At 43.1% G+C, this 26,447-nt stretch overlaps 2 protein-coding genes across 5 annotated transcripts; one reads left to right on the forward strand and one right to left on the reverse strand.

Annotated features, from left to right (window-relative positions):
• The first annotated feature begins 778 nt into the window (after positions 1–778).
• LOC123062218 (myosin-binding protein 1) lies at positions 779–5,138 on the forward strand. Of its 2 annotated transcripts, none has more exons than XM_044485644.1 (6): positions 779–1,069; positions 1,766–2,828; positions 2,923–3,090; positions 3,193–3,315; positions 3,404–3,568; positions 3,640–5,138. In XM_044485644.1, the coding sequence occupies exons 2-6, from the start codon at positions 1,850–1,852 to the stop codon at positions 4,824–4,826; spliced, it is 2,622 nt and encodes an 873-aa protein (XP_044341579.1). In that variant the 5' UTR covers positions 779–1,069; positions 1,766–1,849; the 3' UTR covers positions 4,827–5,138. The 2 variants fall into 2 exon arrangements, with proteins under 2 accessions (XP_044341579.1, XP_044341580.1); XM_044485645.1 differs by having other exon boundaries at positions 781–1,069; positions 3,190–3,315.
• Positions 5,139–5,397: 259 nt separating this feature from the next.
• LOC123062217 (TNF receptor-associated factor homolog 1b) lies at positions 5,398–15,498 on the reverse strand. 3 transcript variants are annotated; one of them, XM_044485641.1, is made up of 14 exons: positions 15,237–15,498; positions 14,106–14,303; positions 13,866–13,977; positions 12,909–12,997; positions 12,757–12,825; positions 12,554–12,683; positions 11,932–12,090; positions 11,471–11,834; positions 10,681–10,787; positions 10,060–10,210; positions 9,115–9,220; positions 8,808–8,997; positions 8,536–8,728; positions 5,398–7,321 (listed from the first exon to the last, which is right to left on the reverse strand). In XM_044485641.1, exons 1-14 carry the CDS (start codon positions 15,367–15,369, stop codon positions 5,579–5,581), a joined length of 3,744 nt encoding a protein of 1,247 aa, XP_044341576.1. In that variant the 5' UTR covers positions 15,370–15,498; the 3' UTR covers positions 5,398–5,578. The 3 variants fall into 3 exon arrangements, with proteins under 3 accessions (XP_044341576.1, XP_044341575.1, XP_044341577.1); XM_044485640.1 differs by having other exon boundaries at positions 8,808–9,220; positions 15,237–15,496; XM_044485642.1 differs by lacking the exon at positions 15,237–15,498 and adding an exon at positions 14,703–14,923 and having other exon boundaries at positions 8,808–9,220.
• Positions 15,499–26,447: the final 10,949 nt, after the last annotated feature.

The following is a 26,447-nucleotide window of genomic DNA, read 5'->3' on the forward strand; positions in this document are numbered from 1 at the left end:
AAAAAATCCAGTAAATACTACATGTTTCTAGTAGTATTCTCGGAAGGTTGACAAATGGACTAGGAAATGCTGGCTATTTAGCTAAGAAGATTCAAAATTTTGTTCAAAAATTAATATATTTTGAAAAAATCAGAATTTTTTTTATCAAATACTACATGTTTCCAGTAGTAATCTGGGAAAATCTCAACATTTGGAGAAAGGAATCACGAGATGGAGTTTATTTTCTTCAAACAAACGTTTTTTTTTCAAGTTAACTTTGAGCCGACCCTCCATTTTCGTCATGGATTGGCCACTAGGTAGAAAGACGTATAATAACGGATCGTGAAAGTATTTGTACAGGCTAAATATCAAGAATTTCCATCCATTTTTCAGCCAATCTCCATGAAAACATACGTTTAGATCACGAAGCAAATCGATCGCTCTGTAGACTGTAGATGTTTCTTAGATGCACGCGCCTGGCCTGCGTGGCCCTGCGAATTTCATTCTTCTCTAGCTTGATAACTTCAAGACCGGGCCAAACTCCCCCAAGGCGTGAAGAGTCAGACTCCCAATTAATACCGCCATCATCCTTTCCAGTCCATTATTATTGATTTGATTCCTCCATTCACATCAAGACGTCATTCTCCGCGGGGCAGCCTAAACAACCCCGTTAGCGCTAATCTACTCAGCAGCAGTCAGCGGCGGTGACCACTAACCAACTAAACCAAGGGACGGAAGAGCTCAACCACCGCACGCCTTTCGGCTGGGCGGCCCTCGTCTGCCCGCCCCGCGTCGCTGTCCGGCCCGGCCCGGCTTTCTCCCTTTCGGTACGCCGCCCCGTCGTGGCCTCGCCACCGGCCACCGCCCACTTGCCCCCGCTTTCGGATTTGGCTCGTTTCGGCGGCGTGGAGAATATATTTCCCTGCCACCTTTCCGCCTCATCATTTCGCTCCTCCTCCTGATGCTGCTCTGCTTAGCCTTAAGCCCGCCCGCCACCCCCTTCCTTTTTGGCGTCTGCTCCGCTCCGGCCATCGCCGCAGATCGGGATCTCCCGCGGCGTGCTGATTATCGGCTTGGATCGACAGGCGAGGTACTAGTAATTCTATCTCCGCCCCGCCTGTGATTTTGTTCTGTGGCTGACCCGTGATTTCAGCTTACTTTGCTTCCTGGGCAGTGTCTTGCAAGTTGCAAGGAAGCCTGTTGTTCCTTCTATTCTTAGTTTTAAGCTCGTGGCTTATTTGCTTGATTCTGTACGCATCATAGATTCCTAGTTGTTTGCTATGGGGGATTTGTGAGCTGAGACGGCAGGATTTCACCCACAGCTTTGAGGAAAAGTGGGTTTCGTTGCCGGAATATGGTGTGTTGTTGGCGGACTTTAGTTGCTCAGCTCTCAACAAGTTTCAGCTCACTGCAGGGATCATTCGTCCTGCATAATTTATGCTTGGTCTAGTGTATCTGCGATTGCCAATTAGCCACTGTAGTTGCCCGACACTTGCTGCTATCAATTGCCTTTCCAACCTGGCATTCGGTCTCTCCCTCCAGCTAAGACTGGCTTTATGCTTCACCAAACCTAACTATATCACCGCAATGACACCGCCATCATCATTTTCTCGTTCATCTTCTCAATGATAAGACCAAGGTTTTAATCCTACCGGATTCTGATGTCTCTAGGTTACAGGTTACAGCTTCAATGAAGTCTTGTTACTTTTATCACCAAGCGGTTAACTGTAACACTGAAGTAAACTCACACTTTGCTGATTATTAACTTTGCTTTGACTTCTTGTAGCGATCCTGCTTCAACACCAACCACCTCTGACCATCTAAACAGCGCGTTGGAGCGACTGTCAAGATTCGAGGATACTGTTGCACAATGGGAACAAGGATGACAGTCATGCGGCGATTGCCTGTCGCGCTGTCCTCGGCATTGCTCGAGTGGATTTTGATGCTTCTGCTATTCATCGACGCAGTTTACTCCTTCCTCATCACCAGATTTGCCCGTCTCTGCAAACTACCGGTACCTTGCCCGTTCTGTTCAAGGCTAGATCATGTCCTCGGCAATGAGGAACCCTGCTTCTACAGGGAATTGATCTGCAAAACTCACAAGTCAGAGCTCTCGTCTTTGGCCTTCTGTCGCCTCCACCAGAAACTTGTGGGCGCGGAAAGTATGTGTGATGGATGCAGCAGTAGCTCACTTGCTCCAAAAGTGACACCAAACAACAATGACAACACAGATGAGCCCGCCGTGGATGTCGATGTACTCAACGGTACTCAGGGAGGTGATGGTGTGTTACATTCTCCTCTTACTAGAATGTGTTCATGTTGTGCACAACATTTTGAACAACGGAGTGTATCGCTGTTTTCTCAGAAGAGTGGAGAGCTCCAGTATGCTAAGTCACCAAAGATTTGCACGGATTATCCTGTATCATGGCAACTGGACGAATCATTTGAAACCAATGACATCTACCACCAGAGTGATCATACATCTCATGAGAGATACAGTGCTCTACAGATGACATCTGACTCCGAGGTTGAGGTTCCTTGTGCTGATGATGCCAGAGATTCTCACCCTCATGAAGCCTATGATATGGAAGAGAGAGACTTTCAGGAAGATGCAGTTTTTGAGATACCAGGCGTTCCACACCCTGAGGTGGCCAAGCCATCTGAAATGAATGTTCAGGAAGAACAAAAAGCGACTGACTCTGGTGATGCATCTTCGGCGGATCCTGTTCCAAATTATGATCCTGAGAGTGTGATTAGTGGGAGCCAAATGGGGGCAGAGGACATCTCATCCAGAAGACGAGCATCACGGCATGACCCTCTTATTGCCATTGAAGAGTTATCTTTAGAAGGTAAAATCCAATTTCCCAAACCTGGATAACTCCCACTATTTCCACTTTTGTTTTTATGTTGACAGATCCTACAATTGCATGGATAATTGTGCAGATGCCACCGTTCCCCAAATTCCAGTTGCATCAATTGATGAGTTACCTAAGATTCTTGGTGAAACTGAATCATATGAGATGACAAGTGACAGCATCATTGATCCATATACATCTCAATTGACAATACTCGAACAACACTATGCTGTTGCAGCGGACAAAAATATAAAAGGTATGGTATCCTGATAATAACTCATAACCAAATGAATGACATTTTATTTCTTATCATCAAACCATCATGACACAGCAAATAATTGTTAATCTGATCCAGAAGAAGCTCAGGGGGGAGAAATCACTGCTATATCAAGTGGCATGTTTCACCAGAGAAGCACATTGGCTAATGATCCAGTTACAAGTGAACCAGTACCCAAGGACTATCACTATGTTGCTTCAGAAGGTTTGTTAATTTTGTCACTCTTTCTCCACTGCAGCATTGACATATCTATCTTAACTGAACCTCGGGATTCATTTCTACTCTTTTTCAGATAATTTTGGGGATATCCCCGTTTCACAGGTTAGTGCCGATTCAGAAACTCTTGCTGAAGTTGAAGATAATCCTAAAAAGGCCGAATCGATCGGTGATACGGGAATAGATGGACTAACATCACAAGATCCTTCCAGTTCAGCTTTCAAAGATTTGGTATCAAAAGGTTTGTTGATTTTTACCTTCCATCCAGCACAGTATTTTGAATGTGGTCCTTACATTTAACCATTTGATTAGGTGCGAAAGAGGCTCATATTCCACCAGTTGCTGTCAGATCAAATGGTGAGGTATCTCAGGGTCTTGATGCAATTGAGGAACATCCCCAAACAATTGAAACGGTTGGTGAAAGGAGACCATCTCTTAGCACACAGATTAGCATGAACGAAGCCTACAATCTTGCCATTGGTATGAGGAGTGGTTTCCCATCCCCAACCTTGACAGATGTGATTCTTGGAAAGGGCTCTTCGGCTAGTGTAAATGGAGAATTGAGGCTACTACTATCGCAACTCTCGGCTTCCAGGGGGCTCGAGGCAACTTGGCTTGACCCAGGCCCTAGCCCACGCGCGTATGGGCGTGGCGATGATCTGATAGTGCAGAACATAACAAGAAGAATCTCGCTCGAGAGAAATGTTTCTGGCCTGGAATCGCTGGACGGAAGCATTGTTAGCGAGATGGAAGGTGAGAGCACCATCGACCTGCTGAGACGACAGATTGATCTAGACCGGAAGTCGATACACCTCCTCTGCAGGGAGCTGGAGGAAGAGAGGAATGCTGCAGCGATCGCTGCAAACCAAGCACTGGCCATGATCACCAGGCTGCAGGATGAGAAGGCTGCAATGCAGATGGAAGCCTCTCATTACCAGAGGATGATGGAGGAGCAAGCAGAGTACGATGGCGAAGCGCTCGCTGAAGCTAACGAGCTGCTTGCTCAAAGAGAAGATCAAATACAGGAATTGGAAGCCGAGCTTGAAAAGTGCAGGACACAGTCTGCAGGTGGAGGGCCAACAGAGAAAGAAGACAATCAGCTCCCCTTTGAAGAACAACATAGCACTGTAGCTTTGCTTGAAGATGAGAGGGCATACATATCAGAAAGTTTGAGGAAGCTGGAGAAGAAACTTCACTTGTACTCCAACAACAATACTTCAACAGATTTATCAAATTCAGATGCTATAGAGGAGACACAAGAGTCCATTCTCTTGGCTAAGGAAGGTCAATCTTCTAGAATGGATGGGGAGGCTGACCTATCCACATTTCAAGAGGAAATCTCGAGCTTGAATAAAAGATTGAAGACTCTAGAAGGAGACCGGGATTTCCTCGAGCACAGCATAAACTCCCTTAAGAATGGAAAAGAAGGTGCGCAATTCATAAGGGAAATTGCCTGCAACCTCAGAGAACTCCGAGCTATTGCCATTGAGAGCAAATAGCATTGTGGATTTTAGCTCTTAACACAAAACCTCTTCGTGCACCAGATTCCCACCCAACTTGTACATTGTATATTTTTGTGCCCCAAAAGGAAAGAAATTGTTGTTAGGTTGCTACATCTAGGAACTTTGTTTTTGGCTATTGAGGGGAGATTTTACCCAAAAGAACTTGGCAAGTATACTGGCATGTATTTGTTTTCTTTTCTTTGTGAGACGAGTCAGTTTGTCTTGGATATGGACATAGTAGTGGGTAACAACACACCAAGTGGCCTACTGATTTTGTTATAAAACAAGTGATCAGTATTTGGGACTGAACAGGAAGTGTGTGTGTGTGTGAGTGTGTGTGCATAACCTGGTTGAGACTTGTGACTTCTATAGTATCTACAATTCTGTCTAAGTTCCATGATCCTGGCATCCTACAAAAGATGTGCAGGTGCTGCAAAATCACATCACTTATTACCTTGGTTCCTAACAGCTCTCTGTCGGCGACAAAACCCCAGGTTCGATTCGTTAGCTGCAGTCATATAACAGTAAGACAGAACAAAGCAAAACAGAGAATAAGGGAAGAAACATATAAGCACTCTAACAATCAGTTAATAGACTAAACTGCAACACTTTACATGATGTATCCTTTTTTCTTCTCTCCTTTTGGAATGAGAAGTTATGGTTGAGCGAACCTTGAACCTGCACCATGTCCGGTTACAAGTTACAACTTACAAGCAGCATTCATTATGGAAATTGGTGTAATACAAGCATCACCATTGACCGTTGGCACGGCGATACATGTATTCCTCATTCGCTCTCCCACTTGCATAATTGTTGTAGTCCCCCATCTGCTGCGAAAACCCGTTCACTCCAGGATGCACCATTGGATTAGGATAGCTATACAGCCAAGGCTTGGATGAAAAGGAGTCCGCCATTCCATTGGTATAAGCACCCAATGTGGAAAATTGCCCCTCTCCCAGTCTGTGTAGAGCATTCAGCCTGTCATAGTAATGGCCGTTCAAGTTCAACTGGCCAGAACTACTTGAAGAAGTCATGTCAGCCTCTGCGAAGTTGCCTCCCGGAGAAAATGGCACGCCAAATGGATGGTATTCATGGATAGGAGGCTCTGCCATGCTCACATTGCTTTGTTCCTCCTCAAGTAAGTCATTGATGATGCCAAGATGCGGGAATTCCTCCCCCACTGAACCCTGCAGCTGGTGTGAGTCAAAATTTGTAGGAATCTCACTCTGGAACTGCCTATGTTGAATTCCCCCAAATCTGCCTTGTTCTTCTGTTCCACTGTTGCTTGCTTGCTGATAAGAATTGTCACTCCATGGGCGTATGCGTGCATCACCATTGGTCATCTGTTGGTATGTAGTATCATCCCTCGGCATGTGTTCTTTAGCATCACTGATACCTTTCCATGGGTGCCAGCTATCAAGGGTATCCAACTTGCCCTGCCCAGATATGAATCCTTGATTACCGGGTAACTGGCCATTCCTTCCAACAGGAGGCAACATGGCAGATGTTCCCAATGCATATGCTGATAGTGGCTGCGAAATCCCATTGCTTTGGCCTGTAGAGGTTACCTTATCAGAACTTGACAAGGTAGCATCAAGACTACCCTTACCGATGATGGCATTTCGGTAGGACTGCGGTACATAACTTGGCACAGGAGCAGAGGGCTCATTGCTGGATCGTCTAGATGCAGTCAACGAACGTGACTGTGATGGGGGAACTTGAGCTCCGGGTATGGGTGGCAAAGTTGACCTTGGTGCCTGGAACAGAGGAGCACTTGAAGGCCTTGATACTGCAGTAGAAGTTCGCGGAACAGAAGTGCCAACAATCTTTTTAGGAACTGCACTTTTTCGAGCTTCTGAATAAGACACCGAAGGCAACTGCCGTGGTGCTGCATTAGGTGGCGCGACCTTATTAACCTGAGGTGCAGGCGATTTAGAAAGAGCTGGAATAGCTTTAGCAACTTTTTCAACCTGTGGTGTAGGTGACTTCATGGGAACTGGAGCAGCTTTAGTAACCTTATTAGCCTGTGCAGATGGTTTTGGGGGGGCTGGAATACCTTTTGCGGCCTTAGCAACCCATGGTGCAGACGACTGGGGGGGAACTGGAATAGCTTTGTTTGCTAGTGACAAGCTTGAAGGAAGTGTAGCAGCTTTATCAACTGGCAGCGGTCTTGGGGTGACTGAAGTAGCTCTATCTATTTTCAGATTCAAAGCTGGTTTGACCTTACTTGGAGCAACAGTAGGTCCAGATTTTGTGCTTACGGTGGTTTTAGGCGTTGCTGGAATGGCTCCGTTAGCACCATTGGTGATGACAGGTTGAGAATGAGGTGGTGCATACATACTTGCATCAGTACTAGTCACGGAAGGTTGCTCTGGTCTGTTCACAACAATAGGAGTCTTTTCCAAAGAACTGGATGAGGATGATGAGGACACTGCCTCAGCTGCTGCTTTCTTTTCCAAATGTCCCTCTAGTTTCCTGCCCTCATTTTCCTTCTGAAACATGCACAAATGGAAACAGGCTTATCAACCTTTTGCAGTACAAAAACAAAGTAAAGAAACAACTCATTGAAGTGTTACATAGGAACCAATGGTTAAATATGTTGGAATTTTACTATGAAATGACTAGAAAGATCGTAAACAAAATTCTGACTCAAGAAGTGAATCCCAATAAGTACTCCCTCAAAAAGGACTGCAAAATTAGATGACTTGTGTTTTGAAATTGTTTACATTTTCCCACATGCAGAACTTCCACCAAATGTAAATAGTATGAAAGAGGACGAAGTTTGTTGAGCAAATTAGTTGTCTTAAGAGATTTTGAATTTTTTATTTGGTGACATGAACTAACATGCAAACTGGATATTTTTTTATTCAAAGATTATGCTCGCAGTTCATGCGATCATTCGTATAAAGAAAAGAGGAGAAATTCCAAGAGTACTACAAGCCTAGCTAAAACATATCCATGATTTTTACTGTATCTTATAAATGGGAACTGGTGTCATGCTGTTTGTCCACACCTTCGACTTCCCAGTTACTAAAAATCTCTAAAAAAAGATAAGAAATTAACTAACTAAAATACAATTGAGCACCCAAAGAAACTAACTCAACCAACTCCCAGAAAATCTCTAAAAAATGGAGATGACAGGGAGCACAAACGCAGAGCATGACACTAAGCCAAAAATAATTTTTTAATGTAATCATTATTAATTTTGTTAATCGTAGCAAAGCACGGGCTAAGCTATATACTACGAATAGCTGTCTGGTGTATGTTACTGCAATTTAATTGTGTAACCATTCAAACTCCGACACAATACTTATAGCAAAACATGTTGCCAATTTTTACAAAATCATACTGTGCAAACATTAAGCTATTATCAATAGCCTCCAGATTAAAAAAAACTACTCCCTCCGTTCCTAAATGTAAGAATTTTTAGAGATTCCAATATGGACTACATACGGAGCAAAATGAGTGAATCTGCACTCTAAAATATGTCTATATACATCCGTATATAGTCCATATTGAAATCTCTAAAAGGGCTTATACAAACGGAGGGAGTACAAACTAATGATAAGCCATATGTTTAGTACAAAACTAAGGATAATTATGGAATGATTAAGATGATCATTTGCACAACTGGGATAAGTCAATGACTACTAAAACCCTGGTAAGAAAGTAATGCCCAATACTGCTTAAGGAAAACTATTCTGACCTCATGTAGGCGTGTCCCAAGCTTCCGAAGCCTATCTTTTAAGGTGATTAGAACAGTCTCCTGGTCAGGCTTTGGTGCTGGTCCACAGCCAGATGTATTGCGGTCTGAACCACCAGTAGTGCTAGAGGGGAGATCATCCTCATCTTTAGGAACGTTCTTGCTGCTTATGGCCCTCGTCCGTGGAGTTTTCCCTCTGCACATATATTCAATTAAAGACGCTGCGAATGCCATGCTAAGAGAAGCAATAAAAACTTGAGATAGTGCTAACCGACCTATGAAGTGATTTCTGACTAGAACTGTCTAGCAAGTTATTTCTTTTGTCTTGCATAATGTTCATAGTAGCAGATTCCGATAAACACGGCAGTGGCTTGTGCTCCACGGTAGAGTTCTTCCCAGTATGCACATTTTTCGTCTCAATACCAACATCATTCACCCCATTCACAGGTTGTGAAATTTTGTCACCTGCATCAGTTTGACATGCCTCAGCTGATCCATCTAAATTGTCTGAGATGTCTGAAGCACCTTCTTCGGAGGTATCAACTTTCATGGCTACTTGTCCTGCCTGCTTAGAATACTCACTATCATGAATTGTGCTTTCATCTTGATCCTTCTCTGCAAAATTTGAATCAGATTTTTCCTCTCTATCCTTGTCTTTAACCTTCCGATTGTTCTTTTTTTGTTTGGCCTGGAAAAGGTAATTCAAGATTATGCAAGTGAAAAATCCAACAAAATAAAGAGAAGAGGCAAAATCCAACTAATTCTTATCCTAGTAACGTATTCACAAGAACAATTAGCTTCTGCAGCTTGAATGTCTCAACAAAATCTGGAAGTAAATTCAGAAGAAAATAAGACTAGCATGAAATGATCAATTAAACAAAATAAAGAGTTACTAGTCAAACTGGACCATGCATGTTTAGGATCAACAGAGAAGTTTAACATTCGTCAATTATGCATAAATTGATGCCAGAATTTTAGGTGTGTGCTTACAACAGGCATGTGGTCATTAGCTCACAATGACGATTTAACAATTTATGCTTTTTACAAGGAAAATAGTAAAATACCATACAGAAGCAGCAAATTTCAACTTAGAAATAGGGGCAACTTGTTTTTGTTTCATATTCCAGCCCGTAGATCTTGTTAAATTGGATCAGTCCCAGCACGAAACACTACTGGCCGCTCGTTCGTAACAGGGGAGAAGAGATGCGAGCTCTACCAAAGCTTGGAACTCTTAACTGGAAAATTAACAGCAAGCCAACCAAAAACAAAACGATACAATATAGTAAAAAACAAGAATAATCATTCAAAGAATCCAACAGTAAATTTCCTTTCAATATGTTCAAGTGGTTGGGCATTCTTCCCGTTCAAACTTGTTCAAGTAAACTAAAACCAAAGAAAAGATGTCGTCATCTCGCCCTGCTACCTGCTACCAGCTACAGGCCATTCAATGCAAGTTTTTTTTTGAACCAGTGTCAATGCAAGGAATTAAAAAGGGGGACGTGTGCTGAACAACATTAAGAGTGTGACCTGTTTTTTCTTTGCACGCTTCTCCTTTTCAGTGGTATTGTTGCGCTTCCCCTTCATCTCATTTTCAAGGAGCCCAGCTTCTTCCTCTTCACGAATAAGCTCTTCTTGCCTCTTCAAAGAGACAGCTTCTTGATAAGCGACCTCAATCCCACTAACACAAAAACAAAACAGAAGTGACGCAAAGCATGCAACGTTATCTAGTGCAAATATCAAATATATCAAACTACATCCTTATATTTCTAAGCAGAACTAAAGGACGGGCTCAAATTTGCTGTAAAAATAATTTATTCAGTTTTCCTAGGATTTTAGAGGTATATCTCAATGCAAAATAGCAGCAAACATTTCATGATTACTCAGCAATGATATGAGTTAAAGGTACAGTTTCAATGCTAAACAGCAGGAAATCATTGAACAATTTAATAGTTACTCAGCAACGTAAAAACTTTAATGCAGGGACCACATAAATCATCGAGTTGATCAAGGACTGCACACATGATGGTACTAACAAATCACACATAGGAAGACATAGCAAAGGCAATAAATTGTTGTCCAAATTAATGATATCTACCTAGTAACCTAATCAGGCAGAGGTTACAAGATGAAAATAGATAAACCTTTTACCTAAATATATGAGATAGAACAAATGTTTCAAGTATCTTCTGACCAAACTCTGTTAGGCGCTTTTCTTCATGCTCAATCGAAACTTTAACTTCGCCAGAACTACCAGCCTACAAAGATGATAACAATGAAAAATTAGCAGCATGGCAATAATTATACTGCAGAAAATAGAAGTAACGCTTGCAACCATCAAACATGATATAACTAATTAGGACACTAGTGAGTCTAGAAACAAATAGGAATATACTTGGTAGTCTTTAGAAATGCATTCATTCGGATACACCGGGTTTGGGCGGCTTAATAATCTAACCAGATAATTGCACTTAGGTACTGTCTACCAATATAAAGTGTGGTGCATTTAACACTGATTGCAGCATAAGCTTATCTGGCCAGCTAAACCAAATGACCATATAAGAACAATTGGAATTGATATAGCTCATCTAAAAATTCTGCGGCCAGTTTCAACCAAGAACCTCCATTGCAAATGGAAGATTCAAGAAAATAAACTCCGGATGGGAACGGGAAACTTCATTATGCAAAAAGATGTCTGAAAATTAACAAAAACAATCATGTTGACTGGGGAACAAGGGAAGAATCACAGCATAGGATAAAGCAGACAAATTCTGAGCTAAAAGAAGCTAATTCCATGTCATTGCAGCCAAATAATAGAAATACCAAGGATAGGAAAACGGCTTCATAGTAGAATTCATTGTTGGAGGTTGGGGGGGGGGGGGGGCCTAAATTACCGTAAAAGCCTAAAAATTGCACTAATAAATCAATACACCAATACTACCTTAGTGCGGCTCTGGGAACATTTGTCATCCTTTGGAGATAGAGGTTGACAAGGCAAGGGTTCTAAAGCTGCCCTCTCAAGCAAAGCTAGGACATCACCAGTTAAAGCAAATGTGTCCATGTCAACATGGACCATAGGCGCAGATAACTCCTCCAAGTCCATTAATTTTCCTCTACCTTTCTTTCCCCTGCACTGGTGCTCAAGTGCCTTCAGCCCCGTATGCAGGGAGTCCATAACTAGTGTTGAAGTGACTTCTTTCTCTACAAAGAAATGCTTCACAATTATTTTCAATATGACGTCGCTCTTCTCTCTGGACATGCGATATCTTGTGCTTGTGTCAATTGCAAGCCAGAAAGCACAAAAACTGCAACACCAAGGAAGAATGCATTGCAATTAAAGTTACAAATATTTAACTATTCACAAGATGACAATGTATAAAATTCTAGAAGTAACTGACTAACCCGGACCATCTCATTTTGTCCTCAATGAGGTTGCTAAGTTTACTTCTGTGTTCTTCAACAAAACGGCGGTAAATTTGCTCTATATTTGTCATATAGACACGGAGTAATTCTCGTCGATAAGGACGCTCAAGGCAACGAAACGGGCGGTCCACTTTCTCCCTCCATTTGATAAAAAGGACAGAGAAAAGGAGTTACATAATGTTTTGCGATCAATTAATAAGAATTAAGTGCTGAGAAAATTAGAGACAATGGCTAGAGTACGATTCCCAGTATATCCAAATGGCCGACCACATAATAGTAGGCATGTATTAAACAATACAGAAGTGACTTGACAGACTGAACATAAGAAGTAACTTTGGATACTGCAATCAGAAACAGTCCCAACAAGGTTTCTACATGCATGCATGAGCAATATGCAACTACAGCCTCTAACAGGACCAGGATAAAATTAGGACATACAATATCACAACATAACATTAAAAGTTTAATTATCTAGGAGAGCATCAAATGCTAACAAAAACAACTAAACTCAAGTGTGCAGTGTAACAATCAAATTAAAGACTTTCAGTACTGCCAAAGTAAGAAAAACTGTTTGAAGCATCAATCTGAAATTCAATACTACCTGATAACTTGAACTTGGGCTATGATTTCGAGAACATCATTAACAAGAAAACCATCTTGGATCTTTGACAACTCCATGAACTTCTTCCATCCCCAATCATGCTCCTTCTTCCAGAATTTGTGCAAGGTGTCTGCAAAATTACTTAGTTAACCTCTAATTAGTTATTTAGCTCCATGGAGAAAAAACCACTAATCAATCTTTACCAGAATATTTAACTTTCTTAGGATCAAGATTGCCCACAGCTATGGTGAACTGTGCAAACTGGCTCCATCCTGAAAGTATCAAGCCAGTGACTGAAAATAAGTTTGGGGACAAAATATTACTTAGGCAACATGGTAAAACAATAACACCAAACCTGGAAGGAGTTTGTCATGATCAGCAACACATAGAAACAATGACAAGTGATTGGAGACATCACACCCTTGAGGGTAAACTAGAATGTACCTACAAAAAATAAAGATTGCATACTAAGGTATCAACATATGATAATGATATAGCATGCCATAAGGGAATAAAGCTAGTTTAAAACTTTGCATCACTAACTGGCTCAAGGGTCTTGCAAGTATGAAATTTACAAGAATAGAGAAGAGAAAATTTTGGAGTGCAAAAATTGTCTACTACTCCCTCTGTTCCATAATACTTGTCGTGGTTTTAGTTCAATGTTGGGAAGAGGTGAAACACAATGAAAACACTTTTAGAATAGCTGCACTGGAAGGTAGTATGTTCTACATCAATCAGTGTCATGCCTAATGCTAGCAAAGATGCACCACAACCATAAGAAATTTAACAAACAGAAACCATTTGAGATACAGAAAGCTTTTCAACATAACGGAGATATTCAAGCTATAGATCAACCTTCTTTGTATCAGACATCAGCAGTAATTACAAGCTTTAACTATATACAGCTGGTTCCTTACAGACACTCAAAGCTTTCTTTTCAGGACTCGGTGAACAATTAAGCATGTGTACAATCAAAATGAAGAATCTAGCACCATGCTCAATATAATAATGACTAGCCCACTAACAACGAGGGAACTAGAGTTTAAACACCATTATGAAAGATTTGACAGGCAACAGGCTCTTACTTACAGCACTGTCAAGAAAAAAAATATGAGCCGGAAAGCACTGTATACTAGCAATCAACAATCATTCAAGTTAAGAAAGTCCAATAATACTTGTGAATCCATGATAGGACATAAAAAGGAATAATAAACCAGACACATTTCAATCTTGGTTCATCATCAGACCCAAAAAGAAGTGCGGAAGAGAAATATAATAACACCATTATTTTAATTAACCATTAGGAACCTACCACTTAAAACCACCAGCTTCAAATGGTTCACTTTTCATTTCTCTCTTCTTCTCCTTTGAGAAGTTCTGAATTCTCCAAGTATGTCGCCCGAATAAATTTGAAGGACAGGGCCCTGAGATAATAACATCAGCTAAATGAAAACGTAGCCACAATTACAACTGAACAAATTACTATCACGAATGTCTACCTATCTTATACAATAATGAAAAGCATATTAGGCTAAGAAAGTCTATTGCTCACCAGGATCATCATCTTCGCCATCAGTGTCCCAGAAGGGAGGGGACGTTGACGGGCTCCCATTGTCGATCTGGTCGCAGGACCGCCATTCAGACATGGAATCACCAGACACACTCTGATCATCATCCCCCAACGCATCACCTAACATGGCTCCAGACTTCAAGGATTTGACAAAGAGGTCGAGCTTCAGCTTCGCTACAACTGTGCAACAAAACAATAGAATTATGAATTTAGACTGAACCCAACACCAACAGTACCTCAAAACGAAAAACTCTAACAAACGTGTACTGAACCATCAAGGCTCCTGGTAAAGCCAGATTAACCCGGTTCAGGGGCACTCTGCCACCAAATTTTACTGACAGATAGACAGGTCGTATCTAAAAGCAGATTGAAAAAACCTAGCACGCCTTCCCACCAGCCAAGGAGAATTCATTCACGACGTAATCCCCAATCGCCAACCAAACAGGTCGGAACCTAACCCTCGAACCCTAACCCCCAGTCCCCACGGGCATCCGCCGCAAGCGTTGCAACTGCGCGCCGGCGACCGGTGGGCGGGGGGGCGCCGATCCGGTGGACTCCAGGGGCGGCCTAGGCCTTTACCTGCGTCAGCTGGCCGCAACGGCGAGACGAGAAAGTGGTGTGGCGGCGGCGGCGGCGGCGGCGCGACGAAATGGGCAGACAGGAGACAGGGAGGGGGAGAAAGAAAGTGACGAGAATATTTGGATTGGGGAATTTATATATATCGGCGACGAGGGATGAGGCGTGCGATGTGTCCCGTTCTTCCTCACACTCACAGAGGTCCGGTACGAATTTCCAGAGCGGAAGAGAAAAAAAAAGGAGGCCAGGTACTCTTTTTCTGACCCGAGATGCGGCGCGCCCGTGCAGGCGGACCACGGATTGCTGGGGCAATTTTGGGGACCGACCAGAGGCGGAGGCCGGAAAGCCGGAGGAGGCAAGTTGGACTTTCAGATCACATCCAGGGGGGCTTTGAGCCATGCGCCGGGAAAGCCCATCCCAAACTTTCCACAAACGCTTCAACAAATTACCAAACTTTGATCAACATCTAGTTCTAAAAAAAAAACTTTGATCTACATCTGCCGACTCAAAACTTACTAGATTCCGAGTAGATTGTACCTTTTTTGTCCTTCCTCCCCCAGTGAGAATTGTCGCAGCAGCAAGGGCAAGAAGAACTTGAAGTTGACGCCCCAACGCGCCTCAATGGTATGCGGCGGACGCCAGAGCCACGCGATTCAGGGGCGCCGGCCATGGGGTCGCCTAGATCTACCGATGTTGAGCGTAGGCCTAGCGGCGGATCTTGTTTTTGTGACGGTCGGCGGTGTGGTTTGGATCGCTTGGTTTTGGTGGGGCGAGATCTAGCGGCAGCGGCGGCGGAAGAGGATTGTAATGGCGATTAGGAGTGGAGAAGGCGTCAGGAGAGCTAATAACGAAGGAGGGGACAGGTCGAAAGGGAAAGAATCACGAGGCCGGGGCACGCATCCCAACCGACGCATATATATAGGCGTCGATGCGATATTTTTTAGGAAGATGTTTATTTGCGAATGAAGATATCGTTTATTGATTTGCCTTATGATTGCGCTATTAGAAACGCGGATATACATATCGAGAATAAATGTCGTGAAGTATCAACGGATACTTTTGTGACTTCTTTCAAGGACGAGGGGATATCAGTAGAAATGAAACCCGATAATAGTGAGACATGTGAGTAACAGTGGGTCATGCCAATATGACCAAACAATTAGATGTGTAACAATGAGTAAGGATACTTTGTCAGAGGAGAATGTCGTGCGAATGTGCCACGGACCGAGTCACAAGTGCATAGGGACTCCGGAGCCTTGTGTCACGTCGCACCCAAGTAGGCACTCAAAGGGGGGCGACATGTCCGGAATTCAACTGTTATGGGGGATGTGTTCCCTGTAACAGCGGGATCCTCGTAGCCCTGAACATAACTACCAAACTACCTGCATCTGTGGCATACGCCAATTCACTAATTGGAGCGCCGCACACTCCAACCCAGGTATCGGCTGGTGCCATCTGACATACATGATGATCACAACACAGACCTTACTAAAGAGAAACAAAGAAATTGTGGCTTATTTACTACAACAATGTGATAGATGACACTATATCAGTAACGACAATGGAAGACAACATCTAGGGGCAACACAAACTTGGAGCGGCACCACTCCACAGGGAACTGGCTGGGAAACTCTCCTAGCAAACAAACACTCTGAGTGTCACGCTAGTGGAAGACAGCTCCTCAACTAGATATGGACAAAACAACGAGTCAAGTGAGTACTTAAAAAGTACTCACAACCAAATAACATATAACTCAAGCAAAGTGATACATGGCATAAACATCACATAATCAAAGCAGTTCTAGCTATCATGACATAGCAGACTTTATCTAGCAGATATGACAAAGATAAAGCATACATATAAGTGTATAATATTCAAGTCATTCTCGTGATCATTCCAATATCATAACCAATCTCTCATGGTCACTAAGACCAACGGTTCCATAGCCATTTCATGGATAACCCCTAAATTTCTTTAAAACACAGATCATCTATGTTGCACTTGCTCAATAATTTCTTTCCAAGGTTTGTTGACTGCCCTTTTATTAAAGATTAGACCTCCAAGTTTAACAAGGATAGAATAATGTGACTTATCCCGGCTCGTCCATGATCGTGGACACTTCTAAATAGTTTTGAACTCCGCAGAGGTTCTATACTTTAGCCATACGACAAAGCATCCTTTGCAGGGATACCCCATCAAGATCATCACTATGACATACACTTCTACCATGTTACTAGCATGGATGTCTTCATTTGAGAGAGTGAGGGGTTGGACCTCATCACCTTTTCTCGTGATGTAAAATATCTTGCTTCGACACTCTATTGAGCATTCAACTCAAAGTATATTGTAGATTGATAAGTACGTCTAGAGGGGGGAGTGAATAGACTACTAAGCACAATAATGCACTATTTTCCAAGTTCCAATTTCTTGATGGACTTTGGGCTTTTCTAGCAACCTATAGAGCATCCTACATATGCAAGTCTAGAGTAATAGGCAGCGTAAAGTGGAGACAAGCAAGTGTGAAGTAAAACAGTGGAGTTTAAAGAATCACAAACACAATTGGCTTGGTGAAGATTTCTTCAATGGTTCGGATAGTTGGCAATATCTTACATCCATGTTGATGGAGGCTTTGATCCACAAAGGATCAAGATCACAAGGATCCCAATTGCAAGATTCCACGAAGAAACCATCAACGAAGGACACTCACCCACAAAGGGTCCATGAAGGAGCAACCATACCTATTTCACCATGGCTTACACCCATGAAGGATTAGCCTTAGTAAGGTAGATATTCACGATCTTTGAGCTCGTACAATGCTTCTTCACAAGCCTTCCTAGCACACCTAGCCGATTTAGGAGGCACACACACTCCAAAAGTAATAAGATAGGGATTGGAGGATAATGAATCTCTTGCTCTTGTGCTTCAAAAGATAAGCTTTTCAATACTCAAACTATCTCAAGACTTAGCTATGGGTTTGAGAAGGTAGGAGTGGAAAGCAAATAGGTTGATTGGATGGTTGGAGCGAATTGCCCTGTGAAATCAGCACAAGGAGGCGGAGTTCTCTCTCATAATAAATGATGGGAGTGGAATTTGCTTCGAGTAGAACTGGTGGGACAGGTGGGTGGTATTTATAGGCTGGACCAAAAAATCTAACTATTACACATGCACAGCTCAGAGGCTCTGACTGGTTTTGCTCGATGGCTTCGAGTTGAACAAAAGTGTCAACTTTTAGATTCATCGGTAGGTCCACATGATTTCAATCGGTGGCTCTAAGATGAGTACCTTGGCACTGGCACACTCTTTGTTGACACTTCAGAATTTTTGACTAGATTTTCTCGGGAATTCTGATGTGAGAACAGAAGGTTTGCCAAGTTGCGTCGATGGTTCCGAGTGGGATGTTGGAGGCTCTGACTGAACTAGGGTTTGGAACAACTGAGTTGGTATATCTTGCTGGTCTTGTGGCTCCGAGTGGAAGTGTTAGGGCAACATCGAATGGAACTGGGTTAGGAAGATATAGTGGAAATCTTGGAGGATTTCGAGGACTTTGGATTTTGATCTTTAAGCACATGAAGCAAAAGGTTCTTTGTCACATCATCATCCCTTTTGATAGTATTGGCATGCCTATGTGAAAGAGCATGGTGCCCCTGTGTTTGGTTTTGGTAATTGATGACAATCTCTATGGACTAATGGTTTCCTTGAGCTATATTTGAAGGGTTTGTCCATAGGCATTTCTTGAAGTCCATTTGTTGGTTTCAAGGAGATTATGTGATGACCAAGGTGCTACTCAAGGAATTATCCAAATATTAATCATAGAGAAGACATGATGCAAGGTTGATCAAGACATCATCATCGAGTGAATCAAGTTGATCAGCACACAAAGCATACAAGATGTACCGAGAGGGATCAAGTGATCCCGTGGTATGGTAAGCATTGCCCGTTATGCTTTGTGTACTAACCCATGGTCAAGTGAGTGTTCTTTGTGGGTTTAGGTTTGTTTCCATGGGGGTGCATCAAAAGGAAGATCTCATATGACCCATGGAGGATGATATCAAGTGGTGATCGTCATCAAGATTGCGGTGTGCAAGTTCAAGTGGAGTATCACAAAGAGATCATGCTTGAAGCTTGCCACCCATTTGTGGTGGCAATGGACCTGTGAAGATGTGCCAAGGAGTGGCTCACTCATAATGGAGTATGGGGGAGAATCTACTAGTCTTTATCGAGCCTGCGCAATCAAGAAAGGTGGTCCAACTTGAGGAGTACAGGATCGTCATCATCTAACTCAAGTCGACTATGCGCAAGGCAAAGGTTTGTCCTTGATATGTTTTCTATTTTATCGGTCTCATGGTGTTAGCTAAGAGACCGGTTTATAGGATCGATAGTCGTACTATCAAGGGGGGGCTCTCGAGTGAGTAGCTTGATCGCATCGTTCATATAGATCTCAAACCTTTGCATCACTGGCATCATCTTTCTTGATTATTATTTGGTTTTCTCATTGTGAGATTTTAGAGTTTGTGTTCGTCTTCTTTTTAAACTCAAATTCATCGAAAACGGAGTTCATTTGCATTATATTTGCACTTTAGGTGTTGGAGAGTTTGTCGGTTCATATTTGGGGAAGGTACTCTTCCTTATCCTATTAGAATCTATTATACATTGCTAGTTTTTAATATACCACATCGATGTTGGATAGACTTGTCGTCATCTATCCAACTAGATTGAGTTTGCTGATTTCGGAGCCCGTATGCAAAAGTTATGACTGTTTCAGTATTACTTGTTTCTTCTGTTTTGCTTGGGCATTTTTGCAGCACCCAAGCAGCAGTACCACTTCATGCGGTACTTCTGTTGTGGTCTACCGTAGCTACTTCCGCTTGGGAAAAATTCTTCCGAAACTCGTCACAAATTTCACGGTAATAGAGCGGTAGTACCGCTCCAAGCGGTAGTACATCTCCCAACGGTAGTACCGCTTCAAGCCGTAGTACTGCTCCCCATGCGGTAGTACTGCTTCAAGTGGTAGTAACACTCCCTGAGCGGTAGTACCGTTGTGACAGAACTACCACCCTTGTTTTTCTATATTGCTGGGTTGCTTTGACCATGCTAAGCGGTAGTACCACTCCCCAAGCGGTAGTACCACTTGGGCATGACCAGTGGGCATAACAGTTGTATTTGGGGGGGGGCATATTTAAGGGGGTCTTCTTCCCCAATGGTTATTATCCCTTCGAGATCCTGTTTGTCACCCATTGTTGACCTTCTTCGAGCTTGTTATCTCTTAATCCCTCCAATGATTCTTGCTTGAAGGGAAAGAGAGAAGAGATCTAGATCCACATTTCCACCAATCACTTTCTCCTCTATGTGAGGAGGACCCCTTGGATCTAGAGAGTTTGTTGTGTTCTCTTCTTCGTTCTTCCTCCCATATTCCTTTCTAGCATTAGTTGCTTTAGTGGTATTTGAGAGAGGACTTGGGCACTCTGTGTGACCTTGCCATTGCATTTGGTGCATAGGTTTGAGTTCTCCATGGTGGTACGTGGAAGTGAAAGTTGAGTAGCTTATCACTCTTGGGATTGCATAGTAGTAGGTTCAATCTTGCAATTTATGAGTTATCTTTGGCCAAGTTAATGATTAGATCTTTAGTGGAAGTGGTGCATAGTAGTAGGTTCAATCTTACGGTGTTCTCACCTTGAGACAGAAGGGATAGCGCTACACATATTTGTATTGTTGCTACAAAGGGTAAAATGACAGGGTTCGATCATATTAGTTGATCTTATTTTTTCTATATATGTCATCTTGCTTAAAGCGTTACTCTATGTCGTGCGTACGACCATCTATAGGATCATGGTGATCCCTTCGCGGTTTGACTGGGGAGATCGTCAAGCACAAAGAACAAATCCAGCAATCATCACGGTGGTTTACCTAGGTTCGGGCCGCTGTGAAGCGTAAAACCCTACTCCTGCTTTGATGTATTTGATGTATGCACAAGTACAAGGAGCACGACTATCCTGCAAGATTGCGCTGGAAGTGCGGCTATGCATGTCATTAAGCAAAGTGTCGACCCTTGTAAAGGTAGCCATGGGCCTCCTTTTATGGGAAAGGGGCTACCACAGTGGAAAAATGGTATTTACATAGGTAAATAATGGCTACAGTGCCAAATACCTAACTTTGACGGGTTAGGAAAATGCATTAAATGCATAGTGAGGTGTCATATTGATGAAGCTCCCCGCCAAGAATTGTCTCTCCTTATGCGTCGCTCGCCCATCTACCTGATGTTTCCTTGACACGCTCCTGGGACGGGTGTCATTAAAGTTGTGTCTTCGGTGGCGAGCTGACACGCACCCAAACAATGTCCACCTAACTACCTGCTCGCTCAACACCTATACGACAAGTGACAAGATGGTCGCTGAGGTTGAGCGTGAAGTAAATATGCCCCAGAGGCAATAATAAAGTTGTTATTTTATATTTCCTTATCCATGATAAAGGTTTATTATTTATGCTATAATTGTATTGATTGGAAACTGAAATACATGTGTGAATACATAAACAAATAATGTGTCCCTAGTAAGACTCTACTAGACTAGCTCATTGATCAAACATGGTTAAGGTTTACTAACCATAGACATGTGTTGTCATTTGATAATGGTTTCACATCATTAGGAGAATGCATGATGCGATGGACAAGACCCATCTGTTAGCTTAGCATATGATCGTTCAGTTTATTGCTATTACTTTCTTAATGTCAAATACATATTCCTTTGACTATGAGATTATGCAACTCCTGGATACCGGAGGAATACCTCATGTGCTATCAAATGTCACAACGTAACGGTGATCATAAAGATTCTCTATAGGTATCTCCGAAGGTGTTTGTTGAGTTGGCATAGATCGAGATTAGGATTTGTCACTCCGAGTACCATAGAGGTATCTCTAGGCCCTCTCGGTAATACACATCATAAGAAGCCTTGCAAGCAAAGTGACTAGTGAGTAAAGAGACTTGTCGGTAACGATATTGAACTAGGTATGAAGATACCGACGATCGAATCTCGAGCAAGTAACATACCGACAGACAAAGGGAATTACGTATGTTGTCATAAGGTTCGACAGATAAAGATCTTCATAGAATATGTAGGAGCCAATATGGGCATCCATGTTGCACTATTAGTTATTGGCTGGAAAGGTGTCTCGGTCATGTCTACATAGTTCTCGAACCCATAGGGTCCGCACGCTTAACGTTCGTTAACAATATAATGTTATATGTGTTATATGATTTGGTGACCGAATGTTGTTCAGAGTCCCGGATGAGATCACGGACATGACAAGGAGCTCCGAAATGGTCCAGAGGTAAAGATTGATATATAGGACGATACTATTCAGACATCGGAAGAGTTTCGGAGTGCATCGAGTAGTCATCGGATCGCCGGAAGGGGTTCCGGACATCCCCGGGAGGTATATGGGCCTAATGGGCCAAGGGGATAGACACACCAGCCCATAAGGGTGCTGGCACACCCCTCTCCCTGGCCGTCGACCCTAGGGGAAGGAAAGGGGGAGGGTTGGCCCCTCCTGCCTTTCCCTCCTCATGAGAGAAAGGAAAGGGGAGCGCAACCTCCCCTGCCTTCCTCCTACACACAAACATGGCAGGGGGTGCAACTAGGGGCATGATCCCAAGTGGGATTGGGTGAAGGAAATATGCCCTAGAGGCAATAATAAAGTTGTTATTTATATTTCCTTATATCATGATAAATGTTTATTATTCATGCTAGAATTGTATTAACCGGAAACTTAGTACATGTGTGAATACATAGACAAATAGAGTGTCCCTAGTATGCCTCTACTTGACTAGCTCGTTAATCAAAGATGGGTAAGTTTCCTAACCATAGACATGTGTTGTCTTTTGATGAACGGGATCACATCATTAGAGAATGATGTGATGGACATGACCCATCCGTTAGCTTAGCATAAATGATCGTTTAGTTTTATTGCTATTGCTTTCATCATGACTTATACATGTTCCTCTAACTATGAGATTATGCAACTCCCGAATATCGGAGGAACACCTTGTGTGCTATCAAATGTCACAACGTAACTGGGTGATTATAAAGATGCTCTACATGTATCTCCGATGGTGTTTGTTGAGTTGGCATAGATCAAGATTAGGATTTGTCACTCCGTGTATCGGAGTGGTATCTCTGGGCCCTCTCGGTAATGCTCATCACTATAAGCCTTGCAAGCAATGTGACTAATGAGTTATTTGCGGGATGATGCATTACGGAATGAGTAAAGAGACTTCCTGGTAATGAGATTGAACTAGGTATGATGATACCAACGGTCGAATCTTGGGCAAGTAACATACTGTTGACAAAGGGAACAACGTATGTTGTTATGCGGTTTGACCGATAAAGATCTTCATAGAATACGTAGGAGCCAATATGAGCATCCAGGTTCCGCTATTGGTTGTTAACTGTAGATGTGTCTCGGTCATGTCTACATAGTTCTTGAACCCGTAGGGTCCGCATACTTAACGTTCGATGATGATTTGTATTATGAGTTATGTGATTTGATGACCGAAGTTTGTTTAGAGTCCCGGATGAGATCGCGGAAATGACGACGAGTCTCGAAATGGTCGAGACGTAAAGATCGATATATTGGAAGGCTATATTCGGACATCGGAAAGGTTCTGAGTGGTTCGGGTATTTTTCGTAGTACCGGAGAGTTGCGGGAATTCGCCGGGGGAAGTAGTGGGCCTTAATAGGCCATACGTGCAAGGAGAAAGGGGCCTCAAGGGGTGGCCGCGCGCCCCCCATGGCAAGTCCGAATTGGACTAGGGAGGGGACGACGCCCCCCTCTCTTTCCTTCTCCCTCTCCTACTCCTTCCCTCTCTCTCCCCTCTTGGAAAAGGAAGGGGACTCCAACTAGGATTGGGAATCCTAGTTGGACTCCCCCTATAGGCACGCCCCTCCTAGGTCGACCTCCTCTTCCCCCCTCCTTTATATACGTGGGCAGGGGGCAACCCAAAGACACACAAGTTGATTTCTTAGCCGTGTGCGGTGCCCCCCTCCATAGGTTTCCACCTCGGTCATATTTGTCGTAGTGCTTAGGCGAAGTGTAACTTCATCATCACCGTCAACACGCCGTCGTGCTGACGAAACTCTCCCTCAACCTCAGCTGGATCTAGAGTCCGAGGGACGACATTGAGCTGAACGTGTGCAGATCGCGGAGGTGTCGTGCGTTCGGTACTTAATCGGTTGGATCATGAAGACGTTCGACTACATCAACCGCGTTACTTAACGCTTCCGCTTTCGGTCTACGAGGGTACGTAGACACACTCTCCCCTCTCGTTTCCATGCATCTCCTAGATAGATCTTGCGTGATCGTAGGAATTTTTTTGAAATACTGCGTTCCCCAACAGTGGCATCCAAACCAGATCTATGCGTGGATGTTATATGCACGAGTAGAACACAAAGGAGTTGTGGGCGTGGGTATATACATATTGCTTGCCATCACTAGTTGTTTCTTGATTTGGCGGTATTGTTGGATGAAGCGGCCCGGACCGACATTACATGACCGCGTTCATGAGACTGGTTCTACCGACGTGGTTTGCACACAGGTGGCTGGCGGGTGTCTGTTTCTCCAACTTTAGTTGAATCGGATTCAATGAATAGTGTTCTTTCTGAAGATCAAAAAGCAATCACTATACCACGTTGTGGTTTTTATGCCGTAGGTAAGAATGGTTCTTTCTAAGCCCATAGCTGCCACGTAAAACTTGCAACAACAGAGTAGAGGACGTCTAACTTGTTTTTGCAGGGTATGTTGTGATGTGATATGGTCAAGACATGATTATATAAATTGTTGTATGAGATGATCATGTTTTGTAACACAGTTATCGGCAACTGGCAGGAGCCATATGGTTGTCGCTTTATTGTATGAATTGCAATCGCCATGTAATTGCTTTACTTTATCACTAAGCGGTAGCGATAGTCGTGGAAGAAATAGTTGGCGAGACGACAATGATGCTACGATGGAGATCAAGGTGTCAAGCCGGTGACGATGGTGATGATGACAGTGCTTTGGAGATGGAGATCAAAGGCACAAGATGATGATGGACATATCATATCACTTATATTGATTACATGTGATGTTTATCCTTTATGCATCTTATTTTGCTTACTACAATGGTAACATTATAAGATGATCTCTCACTAAATTTGAAGGTATAAGTGTTCTCCCTGAGTATGCACCGTTGCTACAGTTCATTGTGCCGAGACACCACGTGATGATCAGGTGTGATAAGCGCTACGTTCACATACAATGGGTGCAAGCCAGTTTTGCTTAAGCAGAATACTCGGGTTAAACTTGACGAGCCTAGCATATACAGGTATGGCCTCGGAACACTGAGACTGAAAGGTCGAGCGTGAATCATATAGTAGATATGATCAACATAGTGATGTTCACCATTGAAAGCTACTCCATCTCATGTGATGATCGGACATGGTTTAGTTGACATGGATCACGTGATCACTTAGATGATTAGAGGGATGTCTATCTAAGTGGGAGTTCTTTAGTAATATGATTAATTGAACTTTAATTTATCATGAACTTAGTCCTGATAGTATTTGCATAACTATGTTGTAGATCAATAGCTCACAATGTAGCTCCCCGTTTATTTTTGATATGTTCCTAGAGAAAAACTATGTCGAAAGATGATAGTAGGAATGATGTAGACTAGGTCCGTGATATGAGGATTATCCTCATTGCTGCACAGAAGAATTATGTCCTTGATGCACCGCTAGGTGATAGACCTATTGCAGGAGCAGATACACATGTTATGAACGTTTGACAAAGCTTAGTATGATGACTACTTAATAGTTTAGTGCACCATGATTTACGGCTTAGAAACGGGACTTCAAAAACGTTTTGAACGCCACAAAGCATATAAGATGTTCTAAGAGTTGAAATTAGTATTTCATACTAATGCCCGTGTCGAGAGGTATGAGACCTGTTGGGGATATTACTACTGGAGGTAAACCGGCCTTATGTAGCTGGGTTGACTCTTTGAAGATTAAAAGCCCAGGAAGATGCAAGGATGATGGCGCTTCACGAAGGCCCGAGGCCCAAAGGCGAGTTAAGGCCTGTAAATGTAAACTGACCTAGTCATGAAACTTGTATTATAAGATAGGGACAATAGAGATCGAACCGGATACGTTTATGATCCGGCTTTGGGATTCTGTAGCCCGGCGGGCGTCAACCTATGTATATAAAGGGACGACCCGGCCGCGGTTTAGGGACAGACAACAACTCGAGATCCAGACAAAGCAGATTTGCTCCCTGGCCTTCGAAACCCTAGCAATACCAATCACAACTAGACGTAGGCTTTTATCTTCCTCGAAGGGGCCGAACTAGTATAAAACTCCCTGTGTCCCCTTGTCCGATTTAACCCCTTTAAGCTAACGCGTAGCGATGGCTCCACGACTAAGTCCCTTCACAAGGACATCTGCCGTGACAAGCCCACGATAGTTGGCACCCACCGTGGGGCTATCACATAATGGTTTTGAGTTCTTGAAGGGCAGCTTCGATGGACTTAAGGGATACGCTGTGGGACGGATGATGAAGAGTCGTCCCGGCAAGCTCTACATCGACAATGCAGGATGGGGTCTCGAGGCCGATTCAATCGAATACGGGTACCGGGTCCCCTTCGGTTGGATTCACATCTTCATCGACAAGATCGGCGAACCGGCCCCTGAGCCGGACATCTGCACCGACATCATC

The sequence above is a fragment of the Triticum aestivum genome, chromosome 3A, assembly GCF_018294505.1.
Source record: "Triticum aestivum cultivar Chinese Spring chromosome 3A, IWGSC CS RefSeq v2.1, whole genome shotgun sequence".
Lineage (NCBI taxonomy): Eukaryota > Viridiplantae > Streptophyta > Magnoliopsida > Poales > Poaceae > Triticum > Triticum aestivum.

Coding starts and splice junctions, on each gene's coding strand:
- LOC123062218 (XM_044485645.1), top strand. CDS start 1,850: ATGGGAACAAGGATGACAGTCATGCGGCGATTGCCTGTCGCGCTGTCC. Junction 2,829..2,922: donor TGAAGAGTTATCTTTAGAAG/GTAAAATCCAAT, acceptor ATAATTGTGCAG/ATGCCACCGTTCCCCAAATT. Junction 3,316..3,403: donor TCACTATGTTGCTTCAGAAG/GTTTGTTAATTT, acceptor ACTCTTTTTCAG/ATAATTTTGGGGATATCCCC.
- LOC123062217 (XM_044485640.1), bottom strand. CDS start 15,369: ATGGCCGGCGCCCCTGAATCGCGTGGCTCTGGCGTCCGCCGCATACCA. Junction 9,221..10,059: donor AGCGTGCAAAGAAAAAACAG/GTCACACTCTTA, acceptor TACCTTTTCCAG/GCCAAACAAAAAAAGAACAA. Junction 7,322..8,535: donor TTGGGACACGCCTACATGAG/GTCAGAATAGTT, acceptor TGCATGTTTCAG/AAGGAAAATGAGGGCAGGAA.